We start from the raw sequence: 21,272 nt of genomic DNA on the forward strand, positions 1-21,272 counted from the left end.
TGCAATAAAAAAAAAGGCTTTTAATTTGCTGTCTGTGGTGAAAAAATGAGACAGCTTTATTATTTTTAATCTTTTTTAATTTCATTTTTGTTGATAGTTTTGTACATGTATATAATGAATATTAGTCATTTCACCCCATCACCTATCCTCTTGTATCCCCCCATTTGTCCCACCCAACCATTCTTCCCAACAAGTCCCTCTTCTACTATTTTCAACTGTGTATGTATGTGTCAGTGAGTGTGTGCATGTGTGTATCTATGTGGTATGTGTCTATGTGTGTATGAGAATGTATGTGTGTGAATTATGTGCCTGTGCACATGTATGCATCTGCATGTATATGTGTATATGAGTGATTGTGTGTATATATCTGTGTGTCTGTATCTCTCTGTGTGTTTCTATATGTGTGTGTCTATATGTATGTGAGAGAGTGTATGTGTGTGTCTGTGTGTGTATCTGTCTGTCTGTGTATATCTTTGTTTATGTATTTCTATGTGGATATGTGTGTTTCTGTGGGGGGGCATTTGTCTGTCTCATTGGGTTTAGTTGTGTGTGAAAATATATGTGTGTGTATGTGTGAATGTGTGAATGTATATGTGTCTGTGTATGTATATTTCTATGTGAGTATCTGTGTGTTTATTCATGTTTCTGTGTTGGGGGGTTGGGGGGTGTTCCAATAGGTTTAATTGGACTGCTTTCACAAGTATGGGTAGAAGATTAATGACTGGAACATGAGCAACTTACCAGGGAGCACGCTACTGAAGAAAGTGACCCTCTTTTCCCAGTAACATCAACTGCTAGTTGCCCTTGCAAAAAGTTTAGGGTACTATAACTCCTTGCATGATGACATTTTAGGGGTCCAAATCTTGTGCAGATATTCACAATTACAATATATTTATATGTATAATGCCCATGTCATGTCCAAAAGAAGATTTTGTTTTGCAAGACACCCGTGTATCCCCCAGCTTTTTCATTCCTTGTGTCCCCTTCCCACAAGTTTCCTGAGCCTTGGGGGTAGGATATGATACTGATGACCCCACTAGAGATACACACACACTGGCTAGGAATTTTCAGGGTAGGTGTTACACTTGAAGTGCTTGTAGTGTCTGAAAGAAAGAGGTTATTTGAGGAGGTGGGTGGAAAAGGAGGCCTTAAGGAAAGATAGATAGTAGCACACAGGTGGTATGAAGGCAGAAAAAAGAAAAATAGAGGCAGACTATGTTGAGGGGGTTGGGAATATGAGGCATATGAAGGGAGGGACAAGGGAGAAACAATATTAAGGATTATGAAAAAATCATGTGGAAACTGTTCTTTATATTAAAATATACAATTAAAACAGAAAAGTATAGGCTGCAGTACCCTCTATGGGGAATAATTTTCCTCCACAAAGTCATAGCTCATTAAACAAATTTCCCAGTGGAAGGTGGTCAGGGAGGTTATAAAGTCCCCCAGAACAAGGCTGTTGACATTGTTCTTGATTAGTTGTCCCAAGCAGATAGCAAAATCCTATTGCTGAAAACACTTTGGTCACAGGTCTCAGAGAAATAAGCAAAAGCCGAGCTGTGGGACAGATTTTTAAGGTCAGAGAAAGAAAAGAGGTTTTGAGGGATATGAAGGAGCAGATGAAAAAGTTGACCCTGGATTGCTAAAGCTCTCATTAGCATGGACTGGGCCCCTACACATTTGTAGCAGATGTGCAGCTCGCTCTTCGTTTGTCCGGCAACAACTGGAGCAAAGGCTCTCTCTAAAGCTGTTTCCTATCTGTGAAATATGTTCCCCTGACTGGGCTGCCTTGTCTGGCCTCAGTGGGAAAGGATGTGCCTAGCCTGGAAGACTTGAGGTGCTAGGGTAGAGGTGGGGAACTCCCATTATCAGAGGAGATTGGGAGGGGAAGAGTGACTGTGTGAGGGGTGACCCGGAGAGGGGGCAGCAATCCAGATGTAAACTGAATAAATTAATTAGTTAATGTAAAAAAGAAGGCAGAGGGCAGAAAGGAGTAGCTAAACCAAAGGGAAAAAAGAAAGGAAACTGCAGCCCAGGGAGGAATGTTGGCCGCATTTTTTACAGTTTGTTGGTTTGGTTTTGGGTGCTTTTAAGAACAGAAATTATTTTGCCTACAAAATGAACCTTGCCCTTTTAAGTTTAGAGTGTTTTCTGATCTGGGTGAAACGATGGGTCTCTATGATCTTTGTCAGCTTGTCTTCGATCCCCACTTCTTGATTGCTCATGAAATTTATCAAAACTAAAATTAACTCAGGGATATGGATGTTTGGGTTTTTTTTTTTTGTTTTGTTTTGTTTTGTTTTGTTGTTTTTCTATAATGGGAAATTCAGAAAAAATTGTGGCTCAGACAGAATTTGGTATCACAAGCACAGTCTACCTCAGCTATTCTCAGTGTGGAACAAGAAACAATCACTTGTTAAAATACTAATAATCCCCCTTGAAATCAAAACAGTCAAAATTGAGAATAGTCCACAGGCTTAGTCACAAAAGTGTGCCAGAGTCTTCTCCCCAGCAGCCTCAGGGAAGACCCAATAGGAACTAGTTTGGGAAATAAAATGTGGGTGATTTTCAGTTTTGTATGCATTTGTATGTTAGATACTTCACCCTCTGGTTTCCAAGAAATATGCCCAATGACTGACCCTAGACAATCACGGGGTCACTTGTCGCAACACAGCTTCTATGCATTTTTATCTCACAGACTTAGTCCACACAATTACCTTGGCCTTTCTATGCCACTGAGCATCCTGAACATAGAGGGCCCGCCATACTTGCAGGTTCACTGTTACATAGAGCCTTTCATGCTAGCCTGTCCTCGCTGTACACGCCCTGACCTGTGCTCACACACCACTGTTGCTTCCTGTTGTAGTGTCTTCCTTCCCTCTGGCTCTGTCTGCTTACATTCTGGAGTATCATTTAGTTTTATTTCAATACTTATACCTGGTATCTTCTGCTTTAAATTACTTCAAAGACAGAAGAAGGGAATTAAACTTATAAATATTTTTTGAGGATTTATTGCCGTGAGTATCATAAAAGAAGGAAGAGCCTATAAAATTTATTTCCTACCCGCTAAGGATTTACAATCAAGACGGAACTACGCAGTCTAAAGAGATAGCAAGTTAAATAAAAAGCTCAACTTTAAATAACACTTTAAGATTATACATCAGATGCCAGAAAAACCTGGGCAACCATAAATACTGTTGAAAACAATAATCAATCATAAAGACCGTTAAGTGTTTAAGAGAGAGTATTAGACTAGAATCTGTGCAGATGGATGGGAGTGAATGGACTGAGAGTCGAGGAAACACCCCCAAGGGCCCACCTCAGAAGCATGGTTGTACCTGATGGCAGGTTTCAAGCACTGGCTGCTTCAGCCTCAGTTCTGTGTCTTCCCACTCTGCCCTGCCAAAGCTCCCTGTGTTTACTCTTCCTCTCACTCCTCAGCTGACCCCTCCTAAATCTGGGAAAGTGCCTCAGTTTTCAGCTCCCATCTGTCTGCTCTGTCCGTCATGCTTACCAGAACCTTCTGACGGGGCAGATCTCCATCTGACTAGCTCTGAGCACGCCTTCTTTTTATTTTATTTATTTTTATTCACTTTACATTACACCACCACTGCCCTCTTTTCCCAGTAACTTATCAGGCAGATATGTCCAAAGGCTCAGGATCTAAGATCAAGAGTTGATAAATGGGACCTCATGAAACTGCAAAGCTTCTGCAAGTCAAAGGACACCATCAATAGAACAAAATGACAGTCTACAGATTAGGAAAATATCTTCACCAACTCTACATCTAACAGAGGGCTAATATACAAAATATATAGATAACTCAAAAAATGAGACTTCAACAACCTAAATAACCCAATTAAAGAATGGGGTACAAAGCTAAACAGAGAATTCTCAACAAAGGAATATTGAACAGACAAGGAGCAGTTAAAGAAATATTCAAAGTTCTTAGTCATCAGGGAAATGCAAATCAAAATGACCCTGGTGTTCTACCTTTCACTAGCCAGAATGACTAAGATCAAAAACTCCAGGGACAGCACATGCTGGAGAGGATGTGGAGAAAGAAGATCCTTTCTCCTTTGCTGGTGGGACTGCAAACTTGTGCAACTACTCTGGAAATCAATTTGGCAGTTTCTCAGAAAATTGGGAATATTTCTACCTCAAGACACAGCTATAGTACTCCTGGGCATGTACCCAAAAATTCTCCACCATACCACAAAGAACTTGTTCAGCTATGTTCATAGCAGTTTTATTCATAATAGCCAGAAAGTGGAGACAACCTAGTTGTCTCTCAACTAAAGAATGGATGGAAAAATATGGTTTGTTTACAAACTGAATACTATCCCCACTATTAAAAACAAGGACATCATGAATTTTGCAGGCAAATGAATAGAACTAGAAAATATAATCCTGAGTGAGGTAAGTCAGACCCAAAAAGACATGCGTGGTATGTTCTCACTTATAAGTAGATGTTTGCCATAAATTACAAGATAACCATGCTATAATCAACAGACCCAAAGAAATCAAATAATAAGAAGGGCCCAAGGAAGGAAGCTTGAATCTTTCTCAGAAGGGAAAATAAAATAGATATCAGAGATGGAGGGAGGAAGGGAAGTGGATGAGAGAGGGGATGGGGAGGAGAGCCAGGTAAGGGAGGATCAGATATAGGGAGAGTAAGGTAGAGAGAGAGTGGAAATTGGCAGTGGTGGGGAGTGGCAATCCCTAGGATACACTAGAGTCCTGGGATAGGAGGAGGCCCCAGGGGGTCTACAAGAGCTACTCTGTGAATCCTGAGGTGGCCACTTTCTGTAGCCAGGCAGGACTCAGTGGAGGATGCCTTTTTTGATGAATGTCAGGAAGGCAGGTTTCACTTAGTCATCAAGAGTCCTGCATGCTGAATGCTTCACTCCTTCTTTAAAAGGGGAACAAGAATACCCTTGGCAGGGAAGAGGGAGGCAAAGATTAAAACAGACACAGAAGGAACACCCATTCAGAGCCTGCCCCACATGTGGCCCATACATATACGGCCACCCAATTAGACAAGATGGATGAAACAAAGAAGTGCAGGCTGACAGGAACCGGATGTAGATCTCTCCTGAGAGACACAGCCAGAATACAGCAAATACATAAGCGAATGCCAGCAGCAAACCACTGAACTGAGAATGGGACCCCATTGAAGGAATCAGAGAAAGAACTGGAAGAGCTTGAAGGGGCTCGAGACCCCATATGAACAACAATGCCAAGCAACCAGAGCTTCCAGGGACTAAGCCACTACCTAAAGACTATACATGGACTGACCCTGGACTCTGACCTCATAGGTAGCAATGAATAGCCTAGTAAGGGCACCAGTGGAAGGGGAAGCCCTGGGTCCTGCTAAGACTGAACCCCCAGTGAACTAGACTTTTGGGGGGAGGGCGGCAATGGGGGGAGGATGGAGAGGGGAACAGCCATATAGAAGGTAGAAGGGGAGGGGGAGGTGTTAGGGGGATGTTGGCCTGAAAAGCAGGAAAGGGAATAACATTCGAAATGTAAATAAGAAATACTCAGTTAATAAAGAAAAAAATTTAAAAATAAAAAAAAAATTTAAAAAAAAAGAGTCCTGCATGCTTTGGGTATTAGGCCCTGGACAATGCACAGAGGTGAGATGGTTCAGGGAAGGAAGCTAAAATTCGGAGGGAAGCATGGGAATCAAACAGGCTGGCATTGTATGGGGAACAGGAAGCGAGTACAGGCTAGAGGTAAAAGGAATGGTTAAAATATGTTGGGTAGATCCAAATTCTCTAAAGTCATAATTTCAAATCAGGATGTGCATAATGTTTCTAAAGAATCTGATTTTCCCCCTAGAGAAAAACAAACAAAAAGAACTTCATGTGCCTGTAATTTATTAGTTTTCCTGCAAGAACAAAGAGCATATTATTATTTAAAATGTATAAAAACAACAAACAGACTGAAAAGATCAATCTCATTCCACGTTCAGGCACAGGTATGATCTATTAAACCCAGGGCCTCTCTAAGCTCTTTCTGCTGGTATACAAGTGGTTATCTTCAAATTCTTGCTCTATCAGTAGAGGGGTGTGTGTGTGTGTGTGTGTGTGTGTGTGTGTGTGTGTGTGTGTGTGTGTGTGTGCAACAAGTAAATTACCACAAAGGATTATTTCCTAGAGTAACTAGCAAGTCACTATCACTATTGTCCCTGAAATTACCACTTAGAGAACAAAGCTGAGAAGTACCAATGTGCAGAGAGCAGTGGAACAGAGAAGTTCAATACAGAGTGGCAGAGTCGCAATATCCAACCAAACTGCACTGTTCTAGAGCTCATCTCAAAGAGATCACTACCTGACCCATGCCACGGAAATAAACTACCTAAGCTAAAGTGTGATGCGAGAGGGGAAAAAACGAAGGGGGGGTGAGGAGAGGAGGGCAGGGAAGGGATAGATGAGGGAGGAAGCAAAAGAAGGGAGAAATGAAGAAGAGGAGGGAAGGAGGGAAGGAAGAAAGGCTAGGACGAAGGAAAGACAAGTTAATGAAGAGTTGACATTGCCATGATATTATGCAGCTTACAATTAGTATTTTTCTAGGCCATCTCACCCAGCGACTCTCTTGAGATAACTTTAACTAAGCTATTTTGAAGAAAATGGAGACTTAAAGGGTTTAAGTGGCCTATGTGAAGTCAAATGCTGTGAAGAATAGTTAAAATGCATTTACCCATTTGTCTTCAGATCAGAATTCAACACTTAACTATGTCTCTGATTTTTCTCCTAATAATCTATAGGTAACAGTCCTTTCGATGGCTGTTGTTGCTCCATTTTGCCAAGGATAAAGCATAAATGTGAGCTTCCCAGGCTATCCAAATCCCTAACACTCATTTCTATATTGGAATCTTGTCCTGAAAATTAACGGGGAGCGAGAACATGGATTGGCATAGGGTGTGGACCGTGGCTGGGGCCTTAGCTCAGACATTCCCATCATCTTCAATTTATCTCCTGATCAAATAGGATTAGTGCTCTGACTTCAATATAAGACTTCCTACAACCCATGAGGTTTCATGTTTACTGCACATGTGCAGGTAAGATGTATACAATACTTAAAAGGGCTAACTCTGTCGGTGCTACTCAGAGACGGAATTGAGAGTTGTTTCTTTGTGAGTTTGCAGAGTTTTACACACACTCATACATACACAATACATACATACACATTCAAACATACGTACACACACATACTTTTATTGCTCAGTTTAGAGTAGATTAAGTTGAACCAAGGAAACTGGAAAACTAAGGATTCTTATCAATTTATAGGTGACACTCCAAGCATGAACTTCTATCCCCCTAGAATCCCTAGCAGTGTAGGTTACTGAAGTGCTGAAGAGCTTGTGGAGATGGAACCAAGTCTGTATTCCTCTGCTGAACCTGTGATATTAGTTTGTGTGATAGTTTATATATGCTTGGCCCAGGGAGTGGCACTATTAGTAGGTGTGGCCTTGTTGGAGTAAGTGTGTCACTGTGGGTGTGGGCTTAAGATCATCACCCTAGATGCCTAGAATTCAGTCTTCCACTAGCAGCCTTCAGGTGAAGATGTAGAACTCTCAGCTCCTCTTGCACCATGCCTGCCTGGATGCTGTCATACTTCCTGCCTTGATGATAATGGACTGAACCTGTAAGACAGCCACAATTAGATGTTGCCCTAATAAGAATTACTTTGGTCATACTGTCTGCTCATAGCAGTAAAACCCTAACTAAAACAAAAGTTGGTGCCAGGGATATTGCTGTGATAGGCCTGTCCATGCTTTTGTTTGGAAGAATATGGATTTGGGGACTTTTGATCTAGAAAGCCACGGAATTTAAGTGGGGTTCAATGGGCCAACCTAGAAGGACTATGGAATACAGTGGTGCTGATGTCATTTGAACTGTGTAGACCTGCTGGCCTAAGCGGTCTCAGTAGAGAAGAATTTTAATATGTGGTCAAGAGACTGTTTTTATGATGTTTTGAAGAATGTAGCTGCTTTTTGCCATAGTCTTAAGAGACTAAGGCTAAGATAAAGAGATTTATATTAATTGCAATGACAAAGGAAGTCAGTCTCACAAAAAGCCCAACAGAAACTTTGTTCTCTGGTTAAGTCTGATGAAGAACATTTTGAACAAATGTAGCAAACTGAGAGAGGAAAAATATAAAATATATAGTTTGAGTATTAAAGGGACACCAAGAAGTGAAATGGGTTAATCCCATGTTCAAGGATATTAAATTAAATTGAGGGAGTAGTGACCTTGGGGCAAGATCCCACCCAGCTAAGTTTAGGTCCTGGCATGGTAGTACAAGCCTTTAATCCCAGAAGATAAAGCCAAACAGATCTCAGAGTTCAAGGCCAGCCTGGGACAGAACAAGTTCTAGGTGAAGAAAACCTTCAATCCGGGTTTGGCGGGCAACAATCCCAATGTTTAAGAGACAGACATTTAGATCTCTGAGTTCAAAGTCAGTCTACAAAGCAAGCTCCAGGAGAGCCAAGCTTAAGCAGTGAAGGAGAAAGAAAATAAAGTCAGTAATAGAATAAAGGGGCAGGCCATGTCCCAGCCCCAGCAAGCAGTAGAGCACTGCAGTTTTAGCCCTGTGGCTCTAGCTTTAGAGTGAAAAATAGAAGGGACTACTGGGACAATTGATGCTGGTTAGCTGGAGCTAAGAAATTAGTGGTGATTAAGAAGAGACCAATATCACTGAGGTAAAATTTTCTGGAAAGTGTTTTCTGAGCGCACAAAGAAGCTGTGTTCCAGAGATAGCCAAAGCTGTACCTTGTGCTGCAGCTGGACTTGGTAATGTTGTAAGATGCCACCCAGACGGTACTGGTTATGAAGGAGTCACGAATTGCAGCTGAGGCTTTGTATTGTGAGAGGCCATGGGAGGCCATTGGTGAAGGTACAACTTCAGTGGCAGTTGATGGCCCAGGACTAAGAAGTCACGCAAAGGAGTTGAGGCTTAGCACCATGAAGAGAGCCTATGAGAGGCTTTAGGTGAAGCCTAGGTGCATCGAAGACTCCAGCCAGTACCATGGAATGATCACCAAGAACAGCAGCAGCAGTGGAGTTGATCAACCTGAGCTACAGAGAGTAGAGCTGCACAAGTGACAACAGAGCTTTGGAGGAACCCAAAAGATCGGGTGTGGATGCCAGACATGATCTTATTGGAGTTTGCACAGCTGGTTTCCCGCCTTGCTTTGAGGATTACAATTAAGTGAATGGATGAATCTCAAAAGAGACTTTGAATTTTAGGCTTTCAACATTGTTGAGACTGCTATAGACTATTTGGAAGTTGGACTAAATGTATTTTGCATTAGGTATGGCCCCCAAAGACTCATATGTTTGAACAAGCCTCAAAGGGCCAGGGAGTGGAATCTGATGGTTCGTATATGCTTGGCTCAAGGAGTGGCACTATTAGTAGGTATGCCCTCATTGGAGTAGGTGTGTCACTGTGGGTGGGGCCTAAGACCCTCACCCTAGATGCCTAGAATTCAGTCTTCCACTAGCAGCCTTCAGATGAAGATGTAGAACTCTCGGCTCCTCCTGCACCAGGCCTGCCTGGATGCTGTCATGCTCCTGCCTTGATGATAATGGATTGAACCTCTGGACCTGTAAGGCAGCCCCAATGAAATGTTGTCCTTATAAGAATTGCTTTGGTCATAGTGTCTGCTCACAGCAGTAAAACCCTAACTAAGACAGCTTGTATTGGGCTCTGGCGGGATGGAAGTGCAAAGCTGATATTGTGCTATTGTGGGTGGCAAAGGTCTATGACTGGGGCCTACTGAAGGAACAAAAGAGAATGGCTTGGCTTGGCAATTCACCAGAGAATGTTCATGAAACAGCATCATTGGTGAAGACAAAATCTTTGACTGGGTCTGTGCATCAGCACTGTGGAGAACAACTGCTCTCAGTAGCAGTTACTAATTCAGCAAGCTACACTGATACCATCACAGCCAGTCCTTAGTGTCACTTGGCTGTCTCCATAAGAGAGTCAAAAATTTCTGCTGGGGAGCCATCGTCCAGGATTCCAGAAAACTTCTGTGTGAAGCCACAGCCAAATGGTGGGTTAACCCAATAAATGACTCAAACTCCCCTTATTTTCGACACTTTCAGGGTGACATGCTGACATCATTGTACATGTGGCATTGCAATTCTTTTTCTGCATCATTTAGTCCTTTGTGTAGGGTCAAGGTTGTATATCATTCTCAGTATGCAGAAGGATGTTTGACTTGTCTTGAAGAACTCCCATGCTCCCCTGGTTCTACTAAAATAATGAAACAAAGAAAACAGTCTCCAGCTATAGCTTCCTTTCCATATATGTGTATATATATGTATATATATACACTTTCTTATTTACATATTATATAATTAATAGATGATAGGTAGGTAGATAGAAGAGATCAATATTTCATAGTTTTAGTCTGATACTTTCAACACATTATTTTCTCCATTAAACCTGCCACTTCCCAGTACGGTCTCATTTTCTCAGGTACTTGATTATCTCAAGCTGAGTTATCACCCTCTCTCTGTATACAAGGCCCCAGAACTCCCTCATAAACTGAACGTTGGCCTTGATGTGCTCCCCCACCCCACGTTTCCCCACTTCGTTTGCGTAAGGGCTCCATTTCCTGCTGTTAGGAGAGAACGTTGGGTTGTTTTTTTTTTTTTATCTTGGTGTACATTTTTTTTAATGTCTAGAAGACAATCTGCAAAGATGCAACTATTTTCCCTCTCCCTGAGAAGTGAAATTAAACCTTTCAATATATGTGCAGGCACTTGGGTTTCTCATTTAATCTTTAGGCATCTTTGGGCACATTGTGAATTAATTTTAGGCGAGTCTCGGTCTTCTCAGGCATAAAATGCAGATTGTTATAGTTTCCTCTCAAGATCAAAGACAGCGGCATGGTGAATATGCTAGGCTATGGGCCAACACGACACACTATTGGTATGTTAAGATCCATCAGTACAGGAGAGGTTTAGGGACAGATACAGACCCATCCATCTCCTGTCCCTTGTCTAATAAGGGCTCACCCAGTACTAACTCTCTTTCATAAGTCTAATCTCTGTGGGGTACATATTGTCTGGAAATAGCATCAGCCATTACATCTCACCTGCACTGTTTCCAGACGTCATTTGAGAGAACGGATATTAATTTCCTCTTTCCCACAGAGCTTTATGTGAACCTTTTGGCTAGCTCCTGTAACTGATGGTCTGCATCGCAATCAAGGTCCAACAAGTACAGTTGTGACAGAAGCCCTGGGGTTTTAAAGTCCTTCTATTTTTCCCTACTTTTCTCTGCCTTTGCAGAATACACAGCATCACGCATGATGATGATATAACAGCTGTTTAGCTCTCTTAGACCCAAAGTTGCTCTGAAAAGACTGAACACAGAGCCTCGAGGTCATGAATCACATTCTTAGCCTTGTGCCCTTATTTAATACGTCAAACACAGGCTCATTTCTACTTGTTTATACAAACTCACTGAGGTTGAAGAGACTCTTGTGTGTACTGCCTTCTAACATCTCCTTACTTTTCTTTTATGGAATCTAGGATATAAAATTCTGAATTTAAAATCCAGTACACTAAACTCTGATCTTACAAAACAGATGAATTGAGAGCTGTGGGAGAGTGTTTTTGCTTGGTTTACAATTACATTTGCATTTTACAATGTAGTAGCTATAATATTTCTGAGTCCTTTAATGTTTTTATATGTATAATTCTTTTGTTTTGTGTATACATATATATGCACATATATGCTTATGTGTGTTTAAGTAATATATACATACATGTATGTATATGTGTATATATATATTTATTTATATATGATAGATTTTCCCCTACTACTCCTAGAAGACACTAATTTACTAAGATCTCTTCATGAAACATTATAATATCTAAATTTTTCTTCCCCTTACATATATTACACTATTTGCTGAATTATATTCCTCGCCACTTTCCACACTGTTTCTTCTCAATGTCGCAAATGCCCTACTTGTTGTGCAATAAACAAATGCTATCTATGTCGTGACATGTGCTCAGCTCTCATATCCAGATATAGATGCCACTGAATATGAACTACCTGTGTCGGAGGGCTAATGTTATTTTGTATTATGTATAATGTTCAATCTGTGAAATGTGTGTACCCTAGAGGTCAAGGACAGCATGAAATTCCATATTATGAATAAATGATCTGCCTTCTCAATGGCTCCTGTTGTGTTTCATACAGACTTGAGTTTAAAATATCTATTAAGACATAGTTCCAGCAAGAAAACTTCAAAATGTGTCTTAGCCAACAGAGAAGTGCATGGAGATTTCATCAAACATTTGCATAGTATCTGTTCTTCCAATTCAATTAAAAGGAAAACAATGGCACTAGGAAATTTCGGTTGATTTCAAGTCCTTATTCCTACTTCTGTGTACTCTTGGACCAATCTATGAATATTTGTCTCAAGACTTTATCTAAACCAGCAGATGACATACAGGCCTGCTTGCATTATTTTATCATCGAATAGTAGTATATGTATGAATGGTTTTATGTAGTTTAGAAAATGAGAGAGAAATACTGTTAAGATCTGCTGATGCCAGCACTGGGTGAGCCACTTTTGAACACAAGGAAAGCAACCAGAAGCCCAGCACGCCAAGACTCAAAAGAAACATTCTCCTCAAATCACAAAGATAAAAGTCAGTGTTTTGAACAGTTTTAAAGACTACTTAGCCTCTGTAAAACTCTTCCACTATATCTGTGAGATTTTTCTTTTTTCTTTTTCTAAAGTGGAAGAGATCATGATGGCTTGGCAACAAAGACTGACAGGCCAAGGTGTTACATAGCATCCCTCGAGCTCACTGGTCTAATCCAGTTGTTCCGTTTCCTTTGCTTTCCGGTATACTACAGTGCACATCACACATGGGTTTGCTCTACTCTGACTTGCTTGTAAATCAGCAGATACAAACACAAGCATTTTATCTGCTCTCTTATAAATAATAGGCTCATACATATTCATATGCATTTTTATCTCATTTTTTATTTTTAATTATTTTCTTTTTTAGATTATAATTGTGAAATGTGTCCCTTCCCTTCCCTACCCCCAAACTTTCTCATATTCCTCTCTTTGGTCTCTTTCAAATTCATGGCCTCCTTTTTATTAATTGTTGCTACATTCATATATGTATATACATATATAGTCCCAAATCTGTAAGTTCAACCTGTTCATTCTGAATGTCACTTGTATTATATATATATATATATATAAATTACCAGTATACTGTTACATATATATATATATACATATATATATATTTAGTGTGCTCCTCTAAGAAGAAAGCTACTTCTCCTATTCTCAGTATTCCTCCACAGTTCTTTGTATATCACTTGATTTCTTTATAAGTAGTGTCCTTACCATGAATCTTAGCTTGATTAATGTGAAAGCAGTTATAATGCATATGCGGCCATGTATTGGGTAACTACCAAGATACAGTCTAACAAGTGTGTCACTTGCCATTCTGCAAGTGTCATGAGTATATGCATATACCTTATATCTGCCAAGAGTATGTCATATACACACTTGAGTATGTGTAAATATGTATTTAAAATAATAACAAAAGTATAAGACAAAAATATATAAACAAAAGCTAGTGACACAAATAAAGATACTAGCTGCCAAGCCTGAGGACCTGAGTTGGATCCCCAAGACCCATATGAAAAGAGAAAACTGATGTCCACATGTTGTCCTCTGACCAACAAACACATGCTGTAGTGTTACACACACACACACACACACACACACACACACACACAAAATAAATGAATGGAAAAATTACAATATCTGAACTCGTAGCACATTAGTTAATTATCACTATTTTGTTTTATTACTTAAATACTTATTTATGTCAGTATTATTTAGATTATATATCCCTGTATCAGCACAAACACATGAACAGAGCATTATGCTAAGATATTAGAATGACACCTCAGAAGGGTTATTTTATAATCCCCTGGTACTGTCACTACGGAGCAAAAGTCTGCTACAGACCACATGACCGTTTCAGCGGCATGCATCCAGGTGGTGCATGGAAATAGCAAGTTTGATCACGCCATGCTGTAACAAGCAGTGCTCTCGTCACCTCATGGTTTTCTTTTGTTTCCACTTAGCCGGTCATTCATTCCCTTGTTCATTTGTGTGTTTTCCTATGTGACAAGAACATCTAAAATCGCTGGTCTCACAAAATTTAGACACAAAGTAAAATTAGGTAGCATTGCCTGTATTCCTCAGAGCATATTAAATCTACAGAGCGCATCCTGTAGAGCTGCTACTTTCTACACATATTGTACGGTCCGATTTTCTTTGTGCCATCCTTTGTAAAGCCAATGGTGGAAGAGCACAGCAGCGTGGACAGGAAGCTGTGTTCTGGATACGAATCATCTGCCTCGCCTGTGTGTACCAGATCCCTTCAACTCTCATTTTCCCTGTCATTTAAATACAATGGGTCTGCCATTTGTTCACTTTTTCTCCACTTGAAAACATTATTGGACAATATTGGGATGTGATAATTATATAAATATGATTACATGTTTATATTTATAGAGATTAAATATTGTGTATTATATCAATTCAGAAATCAGGTTGGCCCAGCTTAGAGTTTTGATATAGACGGCTAACAGTTATTGCTATAACTTTCAAGGTAAAATATTACATTAGCAACAGCCATATTGCCTTTTTGATGGTGACTGAAAGAAGTCTTTGTTCTTCTTCCTCAGTATGGGAAACACAACGTAGCAGGGTTGGGTGAGGCGCCTTGGAAGTCTGTTTTACTCATTCGGACTAGGTAAAAGTTGTTGCACGATTTTCAGTCTATGAGCTGGACTCTATTAGCTGGAGATCTTATTGCCATTGTGAGGAGTAAGCATAAACATCTAACACATGCCTGCCTACATGCTATGACTGGGTTCTCCCTAAGTATTTGCCTCTTCCCTCCTTTCCCATGGGAGTAGCCAGTGACGATCTGCACATAACAGATGCTCAATAAACCTCATCGTTTACTTAGAGCTTGAAATTTTCTCACACAGACCATTAATTCACTTACACATGGTACATCTTGTAGAAACTGTTATCTCAGCAAAGTAACAAGTCTTTCAAATATTCTGACTCATAGTATGCTTCCATAGCATGGACTGAAAACATGGACTAAAAAGCAATGTAATTCTCAATAGGTATAAAATTCTCTAAAATTTTGTTCATCTAACATTTTTGTGACAGTATATTGATTTTCTTGTCCTGGTTGAGTGATTAGTCTAGCCTGATGCTCAAAATTGAGAATAGATAACAATTTGATGTAGCTTCCCTAGCTTTTGCAGAGGGGTTCCTTCCCAAACATCCTTGCACAGGACAAAATGGTGAAGGCTGGATAGTTCCAGGAATGTATCTGTTGATTCAAATCTTCAGCCACATGGAAAGTGGTGTTTAAAGACATTTTAGTCTATTTGAAGGCAAACACTTTGAAATGAAAAAGGTTAGTAATGAGATCTGTGGTTGAATGTTTACATACTACTAGCCCGAAATAAACCAGAGAAGCCAGTTCCAGAGCAGATTAGGTTCCACCATTATAAATCCCAGAGGACATTCTCCTGGTGTGGAGACGTGTAATGTTCTTGGAAGTCTGATTGGAGCACGCCACTTAAGCAGAGTAGCCACAGGTAAACCCTTGACTCCTCACCTCCTCGAAAGACCAGCTGCCTCAGCCTGTCTAGATTACCCTGAAAATGTTTGCTTCGGTATTCGGTGATAAGTGTTCTTTCATGTAAAGTGAAGATAAAAACAATTTGAAATTTTCCAGCTCTTGGAATGGTAAAAACAAAAAATGAGTTATCAGTAAAATCATCAAGAAGGAAGGTCGAATGGTTCACCATTACACATCACAGAATCGCATAGAAAATGGCTTCCTGGAGGCTGCTATTGGCAACAGCATCAGCTCCAAGATCCGGGTCTAAGACCTGGAAACAGGCTGACAATTGTCTCCCTTTCCATGTCCCTCATGTCCTGCAGAGTCAAGCCAGTGTCAGCCAGCACAGGAGTGACATGTGGATGCCCAGACTCTTGCCACATCTGCCCAGCTCTACCACCAGAGGAAGACTGACGCTCATGGTCTTCGACCTCTTTAACATGTTCTTCCACACATATTTGTCTTTTTCTCCATTCAAAGCATAGGTTTGTTTATTTAGATTATACCCTCTCATCGTCTCTCTAAATCTACACGTTTCCCTCTTAACCCATAGCATGCTTAAACAGAAAATAATAAATTTTAAATTCCCAATTCATAGAGTTCTAAAGCTTTTCATCCCCTTCTTCTTTCCCTTTCTTTCCTTTCATCCCTTTCTTCTTCTAGATGGCGTGACTCCCCTTCCTGTTACACAGCTTTCTACCACTAGTCCCTTTTAGACCCACCTGACACCCCACCCCAACTTTGTGGTATATCATAGTTGAATAGAAGAGGAGGTTCCCACCCATTATTATTATTTTCCCGACCTCTTTATATTTCCTGTAAACAATAGTCACCATCTTCCCCCTCCCTTCACCTCTCACCTATCTCATTCCTGTTAGATGGACGCCAAAGTTAGAGGTTTGTTAGTTTGTCCTCAACTTCGAATCTTATTTCCATGAACTAAAAATAATGAGTTTCTTTGGTAATATTTGTCCAGCCCCACTCACATCCACACCGTCCCTAGTGGGGACACTTTCTTGTTTGTTTGGAGTGCTTATTACCAGCCTAGGTCCTAGCCATAAGCAAGCAGTGAGACCCTCAGCCTGAAGCGTCACCGTGCATCTGATATAGTTGGTGTTTTATGCTCCCATAGAAGCAGCCACTGGCAGCACTGCTATGATATACCAGCCTTCATCTCATTAAAACCTCAGACTCCTTCTCACAGCTTCCTTCCGTTTGCTTAACCACTAAGCGTGGCTTGGCTTGCCACCCGGAGCGAAAAAATTCTTTAAACCACTACCACTTTCAAAATCCAACTTTTTCTCAGTACCCAAAGCCGACGTGTGCAATGGCAGATGCAGAAAAGCAGAGAAGACAGAACCTTTTTTCACCAAAACACAAGCAAACAACGTCACGGAAAATACTGAGGGAGGTACCCGTGTTTGTATCTATCTCTTTATCTAAATAGCTACAAATTTCCTGTTTTCGTTTGTGTGTTTTTGAGAATAGTAGAACATTTCACTCACATGGGGCTGTCTAATTCCATCACTAATTTAAAGACCACATCAACCCAGAACAAATATTACTCAGCATGAAATGAAAGGAGCAAATTATCCTCTTAAAGTTCTGCACATCCTGGCTGCGGTCTCTGAATTCTCCTGATTCAGGAGCTTCCCCCTTAAGTCTTTACTTTTAATCACCCTGCCAGATGCTCTCCTGTTAACTGCCATGGTCTATATAACTGCCTCTATATGGATCCCTCCTTCCCCCGGCGTTTGGAAACTTACCGCTTTTACCAACGCCCCCTGCGCCCAGCATTACCACCTTGTACTCTCTGGACCCGCCTGATGAGCTGCCAGGGCAGCAGTGGGCTTCGTTTTCTGCTTCCATTTTTCTCGGGGGACCCGAGGAGGAAAAAAAGGAAGAAAAAAGTCACCGTGTCAGGTGCTTGCTCAGACAGTAAACAACTCTAAAACTGTGTCAAAGGAAAGCTTTGGTGCACGACAAGAACCATCAGCGACAGGCTGCCTGCTGGTCCTCTGCTGGAGCGGGTCTCATAGCAACCACTTCAATTGCTTCCAATAAAAATCTGGCTTTGCCTCCCCCTCCCTCTGATCCTTCACTGTTTCACATCTCCACTGATCTCACTTGCTCATTCTGATTTTTTCCCCTTCCCTCTGCGTTTTATTTCTCCATTGCTTTCTCATTTTTTTTCTGCTGCCTTCCCTCCTCTGTGTGGCAACCCCCTCCCTAGCTGCAGCAGAGGCGTTTAGGTGCACACACATTTGACGTCATTCCAGACTGAGGTGAGACTTAAGGGCAGGCGCCATCTCACAAGCTGGCTTCCGCTGCTGCAGCATCAGACACATTATTTTATTTTAATCGGAGTCAATTAATCAAAATGTTTCTGTGGCTTTTATCCTTGCTCTCTATCCTGACAACCTATTTTATGCAAATCAAGCACAAAAATCAAAGAATAATTCGGGACACATAAGGGTGAGCTTTTAGTGTTGTCGAAATAATACCTAAGAAGGGTTGCCCCCACATTGTGCAGTGGGGGGTCCTAACATAGGAGGATAATTGAATTAGCTCCCTGTCCTGTCAGGAATATGAATCATCCTTATGTTTGCAAGTTATTAGAAACTAAGCAAAATAGAAGGCCCTAATAAGCATGAAAGAGATATACAATAAATATATTTTTAAGTCATAGGATAGATTTTAGAAAAATCTAGACTGTTCTGTAGAAGGCCAAAGTCTTCCTCATCTGAATTCTTATAACCTTTTCCACTGCAATCTGAAAGTCTCAGAACAGTTTCAGTAATCTCTAATTGCCATAGTCAGATCCTGTCCTTTCACAGAGGTAATGGTGTTCTTTATGTGTCAAACCTTTTATTAGGGTTGAACAAGGCTGGATGCAGTCAAGTGTTTCATGAACAATGACTTGTCTTTCTAGGTTTTAAGCTCATCCATAAAGAAACCATATTTAATTGGCTCTGTATGTCACTATGATACGCAATGGAGTAATGGGCACAGCGTGAGCGTTCAGTATCTTGTCCTGGTGGTTGGAGAGACTAAGAACACCATAGCTACCAGGTCAGACTCTGGAGCTAGGTGACATTATTCTAAAGCCGACTAAGTCTAACTCAATTAATTTTTCAGCAAAAGGACGTGAGAAACCCTATATTCTCATTCCAGATACACATAGCTATATGATGTTAAATTATTTTGGATTTTGTCTTGAAGCATAATGCTGACAGCCAACTGTTTATAAATAAATACTTGGGAAGAAATATCTCTCATGGGCTTATGAAAATGTTAAAGATTTTTATCTTCTAGTATTTGTCAAGACTTTGATTTGATTATTATTGAATGCCAAGAGTTCTTTCTGGGCTCTTGGTGCCACTCTTTTGTGCATTTTATTGGTACATAGCATTGTACGTAGTTCTATCCCATCCTGACACTTTCAAGTGCTTTGACCATAGTCAAAACACCTTTTATTCCTTGCCTTTAAACTCTGCCTTTTCTTCTCCCTTCCCTTAGTCTTTTCTCTGCTTTCATGTCATTATATATAATATATACACATATATAAACATATATATGCAAACATATATATACAAACATATATATGCATATCTATAAGATAGATATGCATATATGCTCCCTGCAATATTTTCCTCCCATCTGTGGTTTTCCTTATAGACTCTTTGAAGGAACAAGAGCTAGAGGGGGGGAATAAAGGAGTAAAATGATGCAATTATATCTCAATTAAAATATATTTTTTAAATATGAAAATATTTAAATGTTGATTCAGTTTAATTTACACTTGTTTTCTTTCGGGAATCTGCCATGGGACTTCCCAGCGATCCTGTTCCCAGTACACAATCTCCTTCCATTCTCCTTCCACTGCAGTTTACTCATGACATCTCTTAGTTTCTGTAGTAGTAATTCCATGATCTGGGACTAGACTACATTTTCTCTTGAGCTACAGAGGAAATCTAAGCACCTCCTGGATGTGCCCAAGGAAACTCGGCTTATATTTTAACTACAGTGTGTCTAACATCTCCTTCATAAATGTAGTCAACATTATCATCAGTTTTTGTAAGTGCGTTCAGTTCCTTCTGAGGTCCAGTTGTAGTTTTACTTCCCTTATATTTGATTTTCGTGACCAGAAGATTCTATAATTTACCCTCTCATAACACAAGTTCTTGGCCCTTTCCTAGTTTCAGAAGTCGCAAATAAACCATCAACCTAGAAACCATGCTGACTCACATTTATACATCAAATACAAAATCATACAAGCTAATGGCTTCCAATGTCCCATGAAGACACAAATCATCACCTGAATCCATGGTCAGACTCTGTCTTCACACTCTGCAGAGCAGACAAGCAGTGAGTTACTTGACTTCCTCAAAACCATCAATCTTTGGTTGGATCTAATAAAGAAGTATGGCTATATTATAACCATTTAGTTTTAAAGACTATCATTCAATGAAATGCTATCATTCAGTGAAAGAAAAACTATAAACAACATTTAGCTGAGGTCATCATGCTTTTTGTGTCTAGATCCGCTGTTGAACTCTTATGATCTTGAGCATACTGCAAGCTTTCGAGCTGGCAGGCCTGCTGTCTGCTGCTTAGTTGTCCACATCGGCCATGCTGATTTTTGGTTATTGACAGTTCTGTCTTTGGTCATCCATGTTATTGAGAAGACTTATTCTGATATTGGGTAAGAGAAAGAAATACATAAAAAAATTTTTTCAAAGTAAACAAATGAACAGCTTACCAAAGCAGCCTGTGAACCATTGTGAGAAGGAATTATAGCTAGTGAATTAGCATTCCTCTCTATCGTTGATATATTCCTCACCCGAAAATCATCAGCATTGCCCTTCGTACATGGAAGTAAAACCCAAAACATGAAATACAGAAAGACTTCTCTAACTATGCCCTACTGTATCTCTTCTTTTAAGTTCTAGGAGTCTGGTTCTGTGTCCTGTGTTACTAAGGACCATAAATCCTTATTAATAATGTTCATATTCTAGACATTCTAGTTAGTGACTTTCATACTTTCTTTGATTTGTGGCTTGGCCAACACACCCCATGAGCTCTGTGTGTGTGTGTGTTTGTGTGTGTGTGTGTGTGTGTGTGTGTGTGTGTGTGTGTGTGTGTGTGTAGCTGTGTCTATATCTGTATCTGTGTGCCTGTGTGTGTCTATGTCTCAGTGTGTGTGTGTATAGGGAGTTACAAGGGCATCTCTTGCAGCTGTAGTACTACTCTGTGAAAGAAAACATTTAAGTAACCAAATCAGCACATAACAGATATGTTTGAACTCAGAAAAATTGTCTAAAGTGAGATGCTTGACATTGCACTTGAAAGCTCATTTTTATTGGATGAAGACCAAGGTGCTAGGTTAAAAAGGAAGCACTTGACTCCCCTACCATGGTACAAGCAAAATATAATCTACTTCAGTGCACCATGCTTTCCTCTACAGCCCTTTTAAAAAAGTACACTCAGTCAATAAGCAATACCTTGAGAAGGACCACGTCATTCTGTTCAAATGGATATAGTTTTAAA

The 21,272-nt window shown here is 40.3% G+C and overlaps 1 protein-coding gene across 1 annotated transcript in view; it reads right to left on the reverse strand.

Moving 5' to 3' along the window:
* Rit2 (Ras-like without CAAX 2) overlaps nucleotides 1-17,900 on the reverse strand; it is a 346,997-nt gene extending 329,097 nt beyond the window's left edge. The window contains 1 exon segment of the mRNA NM_001013060.1: nucleotides 17,489-17,900. Within this exon segment, the coding sequence (NP_001013078.1) occupies nucleotides 17,489-17,591 (103 nt within the window). The 5' untranslated portion in view covers nucleotides 17,592-17,900.
* Between the last annotated feature and the right edge of the window lie 3,372 nt (nucleotides 17,901-21,272).

The sequence above is a fragment of the Rattus norvegicus genome, chromosome 18 (assembly GCF_021556685.1).
Source record: "Rattus norvegicus strain SHRSP/BbbUtx chromosome 18, alternate assembly SHRSP_T2T, whole genome shotgun sequence".
In the NCBI taxonomy this organism is placed as follows: domain Eukaryota; kingdom Metazoa; phylum Chordata; class Mammalia; order Rodentia; family Muridae; genus Rattus; species Rattus norvegicus.